Source organism: Dryobates pubescens, chromosome Z (assembly GCF_014839835.1).
Source record: "Dryobates pubescens isolate bDryPub1 chromosome Z, bDryPub1.pri, whole genome shotgun sequence".
NCBI lineage: Eukaryota > Metazoa > Chordata > Aves > Piciformes > Picidae > Dryobates > Dryobates pubescens.
The window spans coordinates 120,721,584-120,736,969 of NC_071657.1; the positions used below are offsets into that span (position 1 = coordinate 120,721,584).

At 57.4% G+C, this 15,386-nt stretch overlaps 1 protein-coding gene across 1 annotated transcript in view; it reads right to left on the minus strand.

The window, feature by feature from the left end:
* Positions 1 to 15,386, minus strand: part of SND1 (staphylococcal nuclease and tudor domain containing 1) — an 88,442-nt gene that overhangs the window by 33,887 nt on the left and 39,169 nt on the right. The window contains exons 12-14 of the mRNA XM_054177992.1: positions 10,641 to 10,741; positions 1,462 to 1,572; positions 512 to 584 (exon numbers count right to left, since the gene is read on the minus strand). Coding sequence (XP_054033967.1) covers positions 512 to 584; positions 1,462 to 1,572; positions 10,641 to 10,741 — 285 coding nt within the window. The remainder of the gene's footprint in view (positions 1 to 511; positions 585 to 1,461; positions 1,573 to 10,640; positions 10,742 to 15,386) is intronic.

Here is a 15,386-nt window from a genome sequence, read left to right on the forward strand (position 1 = left end):
CCTTTAGCTCTTGTGGAGCATTGAGCAGATCCCCTCTGAGGCTGCTCTTCTCCAGACTCAACAGCCCCAGGGCTCTCACAGAGATGCTCCAAGGCCCCTCAACATCTCCCGACCCTCCACTGGACTCTCTCCAGTAGCTCCCAGGAACTGGGGAGCCCAGAACCAGACTCAGTTGTCCAGCTGTGGCCTCAGCAGGGCAGAGTAGAAGGGGAGGAGAACCTCTCTTGTACCTGCTGGCCACACTCTTTTTGATGCCTCCCAGGACACCATTGGCCTTCTTGAGGCTATGCAGCTGGAGGGGGTTGCTCCACCATAGGTGCAGAACCCTACACTTGCCCTGGTTGAACTTCAGGAGGTTCTCCTCCACTCAACTCTCCAGCCTGGCCAGGTCTCACTGGATGACAGCAAAACCTGCTGGGTTGTCAGCACTCCTCCCAGTTTGGTACCATCAGCCCCATCCTGGTCACCAACCTCCCCAGCAGCCAAAGCAGAGCAGGAGGAAGGTCCTTACCCCGGAGATGTCAGCCACCCGATGAATGGGGACCTCCTTCTTGCTGTGGAGCCCCTTCCCATTCTTGATGGCCCTGCAGAAGAGACATCAGTGCTGGGAAGGGGTGGCACTGTCCTCTGTGGCCACCCAGTGAGGGACTGGTGAGTCAGATCTACTCTGAAGCACCATCTGTGCTCTGATTTGGTGGAGGGAGAGGTCAACAGAAGGGTGAAAAGTTGAACCTTCTGGTGCTTGATCACAGGGAGGGCTGGAAATGGAGAAGGTGCCAACTCCAGTGGGAACTCATGGAATGGTCTTGGTTGAAAAGACCTTGAACATCATCAAGTCCAACCCTCAACCCAGCACTGCCAGGTCACCACTAAACCATGGCCCTCAGCACCATATCTTCATAGCTGTGAAAGCCCTCCAGGGATGGGGGGAGGACATGGGACAAGGACAGACAGAGGGACAAGGACACCACAGAAATGAGATGGGGACAGATGGATGGATGGGCTGCCCAGGGAGGTGGTGGAGTCACCATGCCCCTGGAGGTGTTCAAGAGGAGACTGGACGTGGCACTTGGTGCCATGGTCTAGTCATGAGGTCTGTGGAGACAGGTTGGACTCGATGATCCTCGAGGTCTCTTCCAACCTTGGTGATACTGTGATGGATGGAGACACCATGGAGATGAGATGGGGACACATGGATGGATGGACAAGGACACAGTGGAGATGAGATGGGGACAGAGATGGATGGATGGAGACACCATGGAGGTGGGATGGGGACACATGGAGGGACAAGGACACAGTGGAGATGAGATGGGGACAGGTGGATGGACAAGGACCCCACAGTGATGGGACAGATAGATGGACAGGAACATCATGGGGATGGGATGAGATGGGTTGGAATAAGATGGGTTGGGATGGGGTGGGGATGGGAGACAGGTGTGGGCACCCCAGGATGACACCCACCGAGCCTCAGCGGCCAGGAGCTCGTCGTAGTGTGAAGATCTTTGGTCATCATCTTGCCGGTAGCGGATGACGGTGGCCAAGCCCTTGCTCACCAAGGCCTCAGCGATGTTGCTGCAGGAGAGAAGATTGGGAAGGGGGCTCAAAACCAGTTTAGGGGAACACCAGTACCCACCACAGCTGGACCATGACACCAGAGGTGGGGAGTGAAAGGAGATCCCCACCACGTTTCATGTGGTTGGACAAGGAAAGGTGTTTGGAGGAACATCTCCACACCTCAACGTCACCCATCAAGGGGCTACTGGGACACCCCCAAACCTCAACATCACCCATCAAGGGGCTACTGGGACACCCCCAAACCATGACATGCCCCATTGAGGGGCTACTGGGACACCCCCAAACCATGGCATCTTTTGTTGGGGTCAGGCCATGGTGTTGAGGAGCTACTGAGACACTCTGAAACCTCAACATCATCCATCAAGGGGCTACTGGGACACCCCCAAACCTCAACATCACCCATCAAGGGGCTACTGGGACACCCCCAAACCTCAACATCATCCATCAAGGGGCTACTGGGACACCCCCAAACCTCAACATCATCCATCAAGGGGCTACTGGGACACCCCCAAACCTCAACATCATCCATCAAGGGGCTACTGGGACACCCCCAAACCTCAACATCATCCATCAAGGGGCTACTGGGACACCCCCAAACCATGACATGCCCCATTGAGGGGCTACTGGGACACCCTCAAACCATGGCATCTTTTGTTGGGGTCAGGCCATGGTGTTGAGGAGCTACTGAGACACTCTGAAACCTCAACATCATCCATCAAGGGGCTACTGGAACACCCCCAAACCATGACATGCCCCATTGAGGGGCTACTGGGACACCCTCAAACCATGACATCTTTTGTTGGGGTCAGACCAGGGTGTTGAGGAGCTACTGAGACACCCCTAAACTTCACCATCCTCCATGAAGGCTCTACTGGAGCACCCCCAAACCTCCCCACCACCCATTGAGGTTCTGCAGGATCTCTGCAGCTGCCACCATCTCTTCTCCTCCCCTTTCCCATCCTCCCAGCTGCTTCCCAAAATAGCTTTGGGAGCTGCTTCCCAGTTCCTGGCATTTCCAGCTGCCTCCCTGCTGGTTTGGGGTTTTTTTCCCTCCTCCCTTCCAAAATCCTTCAGATTTTGTGTGGTTTTTTTCCCCCCTTCTGGAGCTATTTTTAGCTCCTTTCACCCATTCCCTCTCCCCTCCCTCCCCCCCCCCCCATCTGCAGGGATGATCCTAACTGGATGATCTGTAGGGAATTAGCAGCCCATTCCCTGCCTTCTCTAATTAAAGGGGAAGGGAATTAAATGAGCTCAGCAGAGTGGAATCTCGTTGGGGTTTAATGGAGCAGAAGGAGATGGCAACCAATTTCCTGCTGCTGTCATCTCATCTCCAACCGGTGGCCACCACCCTCCCTGATCCCATCAAAGCATCAGAAATCAACTGGACCAGAACATTCCAGCTTTTCCTGAGGGGGAGGGGAAGGATCAGACTGGTTTGAAGGTGATATGGGGGGGTTTGGGTGATCTTCAGCTGTGGTGGGCTTCATCTTGCACTGGATCTCATCATGGTGGGGTTGGAAGGAACCTCTGGAGATCATCAAGGTCAAAGCAAGGTCACCCACAGCAGCTTGCCCAGGGTCACAACAGCCAGGGGGGGTTGGAAGCTCTCCAGACAAGGAGACTCCACAACCTCTCTGGGCAGCCTGCTCCAGGGCTCCATCACCCTCAAAGCCAACAAGTTGCTCCTGATGGAACCTCCTGGGTTCCAGTCTGTGCCCATTGCCCCTTGTCCTGTCCCTGGGCACCACTGACAAGAGTCTGGACACGGCCTCTCGCCCCCCCACAGCTCCTGTAGCTCTTGCTGAGCATTGATCAGATCCCCTCTCAGGCTGCTCTTCTCTAGGCTCAACAGCCCCAGGGCTCTCAGCCTTTCCTCCTCACGAGGATGCTCCAGGCCCCTCAGCAGCCTCCCAGCCTCCACTGGACTCTCTTCAGTAGCTCCCAGTCCCTCTGGAACTGGGGAGCCCAGAACTGGGCCCACTTGTCCAGCTGTGGCCTCAGCAGGGCAGAGCAGAGAGGGCAGAGAGCCTCCCCTGACTGCTGGCCACACTCTTCTTCATTGCCCCACCAGGAGACCCTTGGCCTTCCTGGCCACAAGGGCACATTGCTGGCTCACGGGCAACTTGTTGCCCACCAGCACTCCCAGGTCCTTCTCCACAGAGCTGCTTCCCAGCAGGTCACTCCTCACCTGTACTGCTGCAGGGGGTTGCTCCTCCCCAGGGGCAGGACCCTGAGAAGAGTCTGGCTCCATCCTGAAGAAGCTCTCCACAGCCCCTCCTATCCCCCCCCACCTCGACCCCCTGAGGTTTTCTTACCCTCAGCACCTCCTGCACCCACAAGAACCCTGAGCTGATGCTTTGGAGGTGCTGAGCAGGATGTCCTTCAACCCTCATGTTGCAGCTGGGGGTTGATCCCATCTCTGGTGCTGGTCCCCATCACCTCAGCACTGCTGCCTCCACAAGGTCCCCTTGGTGTGACCAGGAGTAACTGGTCCACAGCAGTCAGCCACCTCCTTCCCATGGGATCCACCATGGGATCCACTCCAGCTCCAGAGCCAGGGAGACTGCAGCTCCCAGCTGCACCGGTTAGAGGCTGGTGAGTGGCTTAGCTCCAACTGCTTGAGCTTGGAGCCACCTTACCAAGCTCCGAGGAGCTTCTGCCAACCACCACTGCCCAGGATTTGGCTTGGCAGAAGCCACCTCCATGCCCAGAGGAGCAGGAAGCAGCTTGGGAAGCAGCAGTGCAACTTGGACCTTTGCCAGCTGGAAAGGCTCATTCCAAGCTTCTGGAGATGATCCCAGTTTACTCCTGGCCCCCTGAGCCACCACCAGGGTGGGGACCTCGATGGTGACCAAGGAATGGCAGCTGCTCCCTCCAGCTCCATCCCAGCTGAGAGGGGGGGCAGGCAGGAGGGGGAAATTCCCAGTGATGGAAATCTGGCATTGGGATCAACCAGGGAAGGCAGAGGAGGAGTCTTGGAGGGGGTTAGGTGCCAGGAGATCACTGGGGATGGGGTGGGATCGGTGGGGTGAGCACCAGTGTCACCTGCACAACAGATCCAGAGCAATCCCAGCCTGCAGCAGATCCCATCCTGCACCCTGCAGCAGATCCCATCCTGCACCCTGCAGCAGATCCCATCCTGCACCCTGCATAGTGATCCCATCCTGCACCCTGTAGCAGATCCCATCCTGCACCCTGCATAGGGATCCCATCCTGCACCCTGCAGCAGATCCCATCCTGCACCCTGCATAGTGATCCCATCCTGCACCCTGCAGCAGATCCCATCCTGCACCCTGCATAGGGATCCCATCCTGCACCCTGCAGCAGATCCCATCCTGCACCCTGCATAGGGCTCCCATCCTGCACCCTGCAGCAGATCCCATCCTGCACCCTGCATAGTGATCCCATCCTGCACCCTGCAGCAGATCCCATCCTGCACCCTGCAGCAGATCCCATCCTGCACCCTGCATAGGGATCCCATCCTGTCCTGCACTCTGGGACCCCGCTGCAGGGTGCAGGATGAGATCCCACTGCAGTGATCCCATCCTGCATCCTACAGTGGATCCTGTCCAGCATTCTGCAATGGATCCCATCCTGCACCCTGCACTGGATCCCAAATCCTGACCCACCACCCCTGCCACCACCAAATCCCCATATCCTGAGAAAATCTCAAATCCTTTCCCATTTTTTGGGCCACTTAAGGCTGGAGGGGGGGTGAGGGGTGGAGGTGGTGCTCCCAGTACTCATCTGGAAGCAAACTGGGAGCCCTGGGATGGCTACTGGGAAGAAGAGAGGCTTGGAGAGGACATCTCCTGCTGGTTAGGATGGAGAGTCAGGGCAGGGGTCCAGCTCCAGTGTCTCCTCCCCAGATAACAACAAGGCTTGGAGGTTCCTCCCAGTACTCAACTGGGAGCCCTGGGATGGCTCCTGGGAAGAGAAGCTTGGAGAGGACATCTCCTGCTGGTGGGATGAAGATTGGGGTTGGGGGGGGTGGTTGTAGGTCCAAGTGCCCCCACCCTAGGTGCCTTCAAACCACCAGCTGCTGTAGCAAGGGAAGCTGCAGCCTTTCCTTCCCCTCCCCCCCTCAACCCCCCCAGTTAATCCCAGCTTAAAACTGGAACTGGGAACTGGGAGGATGAAAAGCTTTGGGCTGCAGAAAAAAAAAAAAGTAGCAAAAAATCCCATTAAAGCCATGAAAAACAAAATTTTTTGGTGAAGGAAAAGAAGGGAGGAGATAAAAACTGGCTCCTTGCAGCCTCATCCCACCGCTCTGAAGAGCAGCTCCCAGCCTGCCCAGGTCAAAACCCCTGAGAAAACCCAGCAAAACATCTCCAGGCCTTGCTGGTGGGGGCCAGAAGCAGGTGGGGGCCACTCTGACACCATGGGGCAGAGGTGGCACCAGCAGAACTCAGCATTTCGTGGAAGCATGGGATGAGAGCCTCCTCCCACCCGAGCCCAGCCCTGAACCCAGCACTGCCAGGGCGCCGCCAAACCATGGCCCTCAGCACCACAGCTCCAGGGCTCTCAAACCCCTCCAGGGACAGGGACTCCACCACTGCCCTGGGCAGCCTTTGACAACCCCTTCCATGAAGAAATTGTTCCTCATGTCCAACCTGAACCTCCCCTGGGGCAACCTGAGGCCATTTCCTCTTGTCCCATCACTTGATGCCCACCTGGCTCCAGCCTCCTTTCAGGGAGGTGTAGAGAGCCAGAAGGTCTCTCCTCAGCCTCCTTTTCTCCAGGCTCAACATCCCCAGGTCCCCCAGCTGCTCCTCACAACTTCTCCAGACCCTTCCCCAGCTTTGTTGCCCTTCTCTGGACCTGTTCCAGCCCCTCAATGTCCTTCTTGGAACAAGGGGTCCAAAACTGACCCCAGTGCCCAGTCCAGAGGGACAATCCCTGCCCTGCTCCTGCTGGCCACGCTCTTGTTGACCCAAGCCAGGCTGCTGGTGGCCTTTTTGGCCACCTGGGCACAGCCTGGCTCATCACCAAATCCCCCCCCAGGGCCTCCTCCACCCTTTCCAGCCACTCTGCCCCCAGCCTGGAGCCTTCACATGGCTGATGTGACCCAAGCTGAACCACTCGGCCTTGACAAACCTCATCCCATTGACCTTGCCCCACGGATGCAGCCTGGTCAGATCCCTCTGTAGATCCTCCAAGCCTCCAGCAGATCAACATCCCACCCAACATAGTGTCACCTTCCAACTGACTGAGGTTGCCACCCCATCAGGGAATCCAACTGGGAAACCCCAGGGAACTGGGCTTCAGAGTCAACTTGGGACTTCACCTGAAGAAGACACCGAGCTGCACACCACAAGCAACCATCTGAGCAAGGATCTGGGTTGGCTTTGTGCTGCAGCTCTTCAAGTTCACGCTGCTTGAAGCTGGAAACTGTGACAAACCCCCTGGAGACCCCCTCCAGCCCCCCCCCAGGAGATGAGATGCTGAGGGGGTAGGCAACCAGCCTCATGTCCCCACCACCACCCATGGACATTATCCTCTTGCTGATGCCACCTCAGGGGTGCAGATGATGGTCAACCTGGACAGGGGGATGGACAGGGGGGGCCTACAGGACCAGGTGCCCACCTGGTTCTTCTTCTCCAGCATGGCCAAGGGGCTGCAGAACCAGGTGTCCACCACCACCACTCCCACAAAAACCCCCACCAAACATCACCAAGCAATCGAGAAGCAGAGACCTGACATCTCCAGAAGGCAAGTAGGAGTGAGCTTCATGCCCACCCCAACGTGCTCTGCATGCCAAGTAGGCTGGAAGCCAGGCCAGATGCCAGGAGGACAAGCCAGGCTTTCATCCCCACGCGGCACGGGCGGCTTGCATGGCACAGACCCTGCTCTGTTAAACCCCCACCCCAAAGGGGATGTGGCAGCCAAAGGATCTCGTGGTGCCCCCAACCTCCCAGGAGGGCCACCCCCACCCCCCACCTGCAGAAATGGTGCCCAGGAGGTGGGTGCTGCCAACCTCGGTCCTGGCTGCCCAGGCGGAGGTGGGAGATGGCCCAGCAGGGTGGCTGGTGGCAACCTGCCTCTGGGTGTCCAAGGAGCTGGGAGGTGGCCCCCAGGCCTGGAACCATTCCAGGTCAGCTTGGGTTGGGGTTTTGGGAAACCTGCTCCAGTTGGAGATGTCCCTGCTGACCGCAGGTGACCTGTGAAGGTCCCTTCCAACCCAAGCCAGGCTGGGATTCCATGCCTCTGAGGACAGTTGGGCTGGATCAGAGGGCCAAGGCACATGGGATGAGGTTCACCGAGGACAAGTAATGCAACCTGGGTCACACCAACCCCATGAAGCCTCCGGCCTTGGGGCAAAGTGGCTGGAAAAGGTGGAGAAGGACTTGGATGGGGGGTGGTCAGCAGTGGGTGGAGATGAGCCAGGCCGTGCCCAGGTGGCCAAGACGACCACCAGCAGCCTGGCTTGGATCAGCAATGGTGTGGCCAGCAGGAGCAGGGCAGGGATTGTCCCTCTGGACTGGGCACTGCTGAGGCCACACCTGCAATCCTGGGGTCAGTTTTGGGTCCCTCACTCCAAGAAGGACATTGAGGGGCTGGAGCAGGTCCAGAGAAGGGCAACAAAGCTGGGGAAGGGTCTGGAGCACTTGTGAGGAGCAGCTGAGGGAACTGGGGCTGTTAAGCCTGGAGCAAAGGAGGCTGAGGGGAGACCTTCTGGCTCTCTACACCTCTCTGAAAGAAGCTTAGAGCCAGGTGGGCATCAAGGCCTAAGCAGTGGGACAAGAGGAAACAGTCTCAGGTTGTCACAGGGGATGTCCATGAGGACATGAGGAACAATTTCTGCCCCGTGAGGGCTGTCCAGGCCAGTGGTTGAGTCCTCATCCCTGGAAGGGTTTCAAAGCCATGGAGATGTGGTGCTGAGGGCCATGGTTTGGTGGTGCCCTGGCAGTGCTGGGTTCAGGGTTGGACTCCATGATCCTGGAAGTCTTCTCCAGCCACAGTGAGTCCATGCCTCCTACCCTGGCTCCTCAGGCTCTCCGCTCTCGCTCCGCTGCCACCTGATTACTGCGATGAAGTCAGCGCCAGCAGCAGCCCCTGAAGGGTCACATCAGGTTTCCTCCTGGCTCCAAGATGAGACTCAGGAAGCTCCTCCTAACCAATTTGTGACTGGAGATGCTAAGAGCAGGAGGCAGAAGCTGGATGAGATGCTCCAAGCTGGAAAATTCTTCCACTCCATTGCTCTCACCATGGCACAAATGCTTCCAGCAGCTTCCACAGCCACCAAGGAGGGGGAGATGGGGATGGCACCACCCATGCTCTCCCCACAACACCCCCAAGTTCTCATTTTCCTACAAACAACCCCACAATCCACAAGGGATGGGTTCCACCACTCCCCAAAGCCCACCTGGAGACCTTCAGCTGGAGAATGAGCTCCTCATCCCCTACAAATAGACCCAAAACAGACCAAAGATGGGTTGTGCATCCCAAAGTCCACCTAGAGGTCCTCAGCTGGAGAATGACCTCCTCATTTTCCTAGAAGCAGCCCCCACAAAGTCAAGGGTTAGGTTCCACCACCCCCAAGAGTCCACCTGGAGACCTTCAGCTGGAGAATGAGCTCCTCATCCCCTACAAATAGACCCAAAAAGTCAAGGGATAGGTTCTAGCATTCCCCAAAGTCCACACAGAGATCCTCAGCTGGATGACAAGCTCCATGAGGATGTGGTTTAAGCACCACAGAAGAAACTGGAAAGGTTTAAACTGGTCCAAGAAGCAGCAAAGAAGCAAAGCTGCTCTTTTGGTCTTCCACCACTCCCACCATCTCCATCCAGGAAAGCTCCTGAGGTTCCTGCTGCCTTGGTGGCATCCCAGGAGATTCATCCCAGCATGGTCCTGGAGAGGAGCTGGATTTCCTTTGGGAAATGAATGCCAGGAGCATCTCCAAAGATGACTCCATGAGTGTCTTCATGACTCCAGAGAGAAGCAACAAGGAGCTTTGTGGCTTCCCAAGCAGCATGGAGCCACATCACTATGGAGGTCCTGGAGCTGCTGCCATCACCAGCATGACTTCAGGAAGACCTTAATGCTCACTTCAATCTCCTTTCAGGGGATTGTAGAGAGCCAGAAGGTCTCCACTCAGCCTCCTTTGCTCCAAGATGAACAACCCCAGCTCCCTCAGCTGCTTCTCACCAAGGTCTCCAGACCCTTTCCCAGCCCCTGTCTTTCCTGGAGTGACCCCAGGATACCAGCTGTGCCCAGTCCAGGGAGACAATCCCTGCCCTGCTCCTGCTGGCCACACCACTGCTGATCCCAGCCAGCCTGCTGGTAGCCTTCTTGGCCACCTGGACACACCCCTGGCTCATCTCCAGCCACTGCTGTCACCAACCCTGCCTGGTCCTTCTCCACCCTTTCCAGCCTGCAGCATTCATGAGATTCTTGTGACCCAACACTTGGCCTTGGTGAACCTCTCCCCAGGAGCTCAACCTGGCCAGGTCCCCCTGCAGATCCCCCAGCTCCCCAGCAGATCACCATCCCACCCAGCCTGGTGTCACCTGCAAGCTGACTGAAGGTCTCTCAGTGCCCTCATGCAGACCACTGATGAAGACAGCACACAGAACCGGCCCCAGTGCTGAGCCCTGGGGACCACCACTGCTGACCAGCCACCCACTGGAGTGAACTCCATCCACCACCACCCTTGGGGCCCAACCATCACCCAGAGAAGAGTCCCTGATGTGCTTCCAAGAAGCCAAGGACCCTTCATACTCCCTCATCCCATGCACCATTCCTTCAAAGACCTTGGAGAAGTGCTCCAGGAGAAGAGAGAGAAGAAGAAAATGGCCCAGGACCATCCTGAAGAGGACATCACAACCCCTCCTGAAGGCCCATCTCCACCCATGGAAGCCTCCATGCCTCCAAGCCATGAGCTGCTGTCTCCAGAGCAACCCCCACGACGTGCCTCGAGGTGACCAGGTGACGGTCGAGGTCCTCCAGTGTGCCACTCCTACCCAACTTCAGGAGGTGAGAAGAAGTTTTGTGGGGGCTCCTAGTGCAGCTCAGCCTCCCCTCTGGCCTCTTTGTCCCCTGCTGGCACTTGGTGATGCACTTACATGCCTCCAATGGAGACGGTGGCGCAGGTGCGCTCGGAGAAGGCAGGCACGGTCTCGGTGGCACTGCTGGCTGGTCGGATGTAGTCCACTGTCACGTTCACCTAGGCCAAGACAGAAGCACAGCAGGTCACAACCAGCCTTCCAGCACCTCTTGGACACATCTCCCCACCAGCTTCTAGCTATCACATCCCAGAAGGTCTTGGGCATCACCTCCCCAGCAGTTCCCGGCCATCCCCTCCCCAGAAGAGACTGGATGGGGCACTTGGTGCCATGGTTTAGTTGATCAGATGGTGTTGGGTGGTAGGTTGGACTTGATGACCTCAAAGGTCTTTTCCAACCTGGTTAATTCTATTCTATTCTATTCTTGACCATCACCCAGCAGCTCTTGGCCATCACCCCCCCAGCACCTCTTGGCCATCAACCCCCCAGCACCTCTTGGCCATCACCCCCCCAGCAGCTCTTGACCATCACCCCCCCAGCACCTCTTGGCCATCACCCCCCCAGCACCTCTTGGCCATCAACCCCCCAGCACCTCTTGACCATCACCCCCCCAGCACCTCTTGACCATCACCCCCCCAGCAGCTCTTGGCCATCACCCCCCCAGCACCTCTTGACCATCACCCCCCCAGCACCTCTTGACCATCACCCCCCCAGCAGCTCTTGACCATCACCCCCCCAGCAGCTCTTGGCCATCACCCCCCCAGCACCTCTTGACCATCACCCCCCCAGCATCTCTTGACCACCACCCCCCCAGCACCTCTTGACCATCACCCCCCCAGCACCTCTTGGCCATCAACCCCCCAGCAGCTCTTGGTCAGCATCCTGCTGTGCCAGGACTCAGGCACCTTCTGCCCCATCCTGGGCCCCTCCTGCACTCCCAGCCCCATCTTGGGCACCTTCTGTACCTCCAGTCCCACCCCTTGTTCTCCAGACCCTTCACCAGCTTCATTGCCCTCCTCTGGACCTGCTCCAGCACCTCAATGTCCTTCTTGTAGGGGCCCAAAACTGACCCCAGGATTCAAGATGCGGCCTCACCAGTACCCAGTCCACCTAATGGCAGAACCAGGTCCCTTTGACACCAAACAAGTGGCCACCAAGGCCACCCCAGAGACCTGCACATTGGACAATGTTTCATGACGGGGAGAAAAAGGCAAATTCAATGCATGGAGCTCCATAACTTCTGTGGGGCTAGGAGGACATGGGGTAGATGACTCCAAGGTGGGATAGGGATGACCAAGCTTGGTTTCTCCCCACCCCTGGATAGAAAAAGGCAAGGGCAGGTTCAGAGATCATTGTGTGGACCTCCAGAACTTTGTGTGGGGCTAGAAGGACATTGGGTGCACAGTTACAAGTGAGATGGGTAGTCCCAGCTTGGTTTCTCTCCATTCCAAATTGGGATGGGGAGGTCCCAGCTTGGTTTCTCTCCATTCCAAATTGGGATGGGGAGGTCCCAGCTTGGTTTCTCCCCTTCCTTGGGTAGAAAAAGCCAAGAGCAGGCTCGTGTCGAGCTCTAGAACTTCTGTGGGGCTGGGAGGACATGGGGTGGATGACTCCAGGGTGGGTTGGAGATGTCCAAGCTTGGTTTGTCCCCATCACTCCTACATCTCTGGGTAGAAAAAAGCCAAACCCTGATGGCTGTGGAGCCCCAGAACTTCTGTGGGGCTGGGAGGACATGAGGTGGATGGTTCCAAGGAGGGATGGGAAAGACCAAGCTTGGTTTCTCTCCATTCCAAGGTGGGATGGGAAGGACCAAGCTTGGTTTCTCCCCATCCCTGGGTAGAATAAAGCAAGAGCAGGCTTGTGGTAAGCTCCAGCCCTCCTGTGGGGCTGGGAGAAGATGGGGTGGATGGTTCCAAGGAGGGATGGGGATGTCCGAGCTCAGTTTCTCCCTGTCCCTGGGATCTGCAGTAGGTTCCATCTCCATCCCTTAAAGGCAGCTGGAGATGGCTGCCAGGCAGCTCTGGGCACATGTCCAAGGTCATCTCCAGTCAGTGTGAATTAAATCAACTCCAGCAGCTCTTCTTCCCCTGGAGGAGATCCAACCCCTCTGAGAAGAAGGGCCCCAGCACCCAGCTCCACGCGGATTGCTGCAAAGCCACCACGGCTCAATGTCACCCAGCCCAGCTCCAACTGTCACCAGCCAGGGATCTGCCAGCCCCTGGTCACCCTCAAGCATCCCCAAGGTGCTTGGAACCATGGTGTGGAGATCATGATCTCAGCAATGCAGTCATAGAATCTCCCAGTGCCAGCAGGGTGGTGGTGGGAAGGGAGCTCTGGAGATCATCCAGCGCAAAGGGGGGCACCCACAGCAGGCTGTCCACCACCACAATGGCCAGGGGGGGTGGAAGCTCTGCAGGCAAGGAGACTGCACAACCACTCTGGGCAGCCTGCCCCAGGGCTCCACCACCCTCACAGCCAACAAGTTGCTCCTGATGGAACCTCCTGGGTCCCAGTGGGTGCCCCTTGCCCCTCATCCTGTTGCTGGACACCACCAAGAAGATCCAAGCCCTTCCTTCATGACCTCCACCCTTTAGCTCTTGCTGAGCATTGAGCAGATCCCCTCTGGGGCTCTGATCCAAGCCAGGCTGCTGGGGGCCTTGGCCACCTGGGCACATGCTGGCTCATCTCCAGCTGCCCTTGACCAACACCCACAGGTCCTTTTCCACCCACTCCTACCCCAACCCTGGAGCCTTCATGGGGTTGGTGTGACACAAGTTGCATCACCTGACCTTGGTGACCCTCATCCCATTGACCTCCTCCTGCTTCTCCCAGGGCTGCCAGCACTGGGAACGTGGCAAGCACCACCTCAGTGTCACCACCTCCTGCTGTCCCCAAAGACCTTCTGAGGTTCCCACCAAACCCATGCTCACCTCAAGAGCCCCTTTGAGAGCAAACCCAAGAGACCCTTTGGTGGGCATGGGGATGGGGGGAGCTCCTAAGGACACAGAAATGGAGTTCACCACCACTTGGGGTCCTCAAGGACCTTCTTGCATCCCTACCAAACTCCCAGCCCTTGGTGCCAAGGCTGGAGACACCAAATCCTGTGCAGAGGTTGGGTTTGGTGGCACCAGGAACCTTGGTGTTACAGCTGGAGACACCAAAGCCCCCTCCATGTCCATCCCAGCAAGGGACCAAAGGCTCTCTGAATTCTCTGCTCCTGCCCCCTTTCACCCCAGTAATGAAACCCCCCCTAGATAATTAGGAGAGGAGGCCACCAGTGCCCATCAAACCTCAACCCAACTAATGAAGCTGCTTAATGATGGGGCTGCAGATCAATGGGCTGCAGGGGTGGGCATGGAGCTGACCCAGCTTCTGATGTTGCTCCAGGGAATTGATTCCAGCAGAGGAGACAAATCCATACTGGGACAAACTGGTTCACCAGGAGCCACTGGGCAAATTCCACCACGCTGGGGTCACGGAGACAGCCCTGGGGGGGGTGCTGATGGAGCTCCAGGGAGGAGGAACTGCTGGACAAGATGGCCATGAGGCAGCAACGTGCCCTGCTGGCCAAGAAGGCCAGTGGGGGCTCACTGGGCAATGAAGAAGAGTGAGGCCAGCAGGTCTCTGCCTCCACTCTGCCCTGGTGAGGTCACAGATGGAGTTCTGAGTCCAGTTCTGGGCTCCCCAGCTCAGGAAAGACCTGAGCTGGGTTTGGGTGTGGAGAGCCCCTCAGGAGAAGCAAGCAGGAGAATCATGGAATGGATTGGGTTGGGGGAGACCTTGAAGATCATGGAGGCCAACCATCAACCCAGCACTGCCAGGGCACCACCAAACCATGGCCCTCAGCACCACAGCTCCAGGGCTTCCAAACCCCTCCAGGCATGGGGACTCCACCACTGCCCTGGGCAGCCCTTGATAACTCTCTCCATGAGGAAATTGTTCCCTGTGTCCAACCTGAACTGCCCCTGGGGCAACTTGAGGCCATTTCCTCTCGTCCCATCACTTAGGAGAAGACCTTGATGTCCACCAGGCTCCAAACTCCTCTCAGAGTTGTAGAGAGCCAGGAGGTCTCCCCTCAGCCTCCTTTTCTCCAGGCTGAACCCCAGCCCAGAAAGTACCACCGGGAGAAACATCTTGCCTCTGAGGGTGCTGGAGCCCTGGAGCAGGCTGCCCAGAGAGGTTGTGGAGTCTCCTTGGCTGGAGAGCTTCCAGCCCCACCTGGCCACTGTGATGCTGGGCAAGCTGCTGGGGGTGCCCTGCTGGAGCAGTGAGGTTGGACTGGCTGAGCCCCAGAGGTCCCTTCCTATCCCCAGCATGGGGAGATCCAGGGTCATCCAGGTATGTTCTCCATCTCCCAGCTCCTCTCTGAAGATGGCAAATGCTGCAGGACATCAAAGGCAGCAGGTTGTGGCCATTGGGATGTCTCCTCCTCATCTCCCTTGGGTGTTTGCTCCAGAGGGAGGAGGAGGGAGCACAAGAAGAAATTCTTTCTGGAAGCCAGCAGACTGGTTTATTTTTACTGCAGGAGCCTGGGGAAAGCCACAGAGATGACCTCAGGGGTTTGGCAGGATGGACAACATCTAACAACTGCCTGAAGGAACCTCCCACCAGAGACAGTGCTGGAAGCAGTTGGAGACGGACTCATGGAATCATTTGGGTTGGAAAAGACCTTTGAGGTCATCAAATCAAATCATTTGGGTTGGAAAAGTTCTTTGAGGGCATGGAGTCCAGCCCTTAACGCAGCACTGCCAGGGCACCACCCACCCATGGCCCTCAGCACCACATCTCCAGGGCTTCCAAACCCCT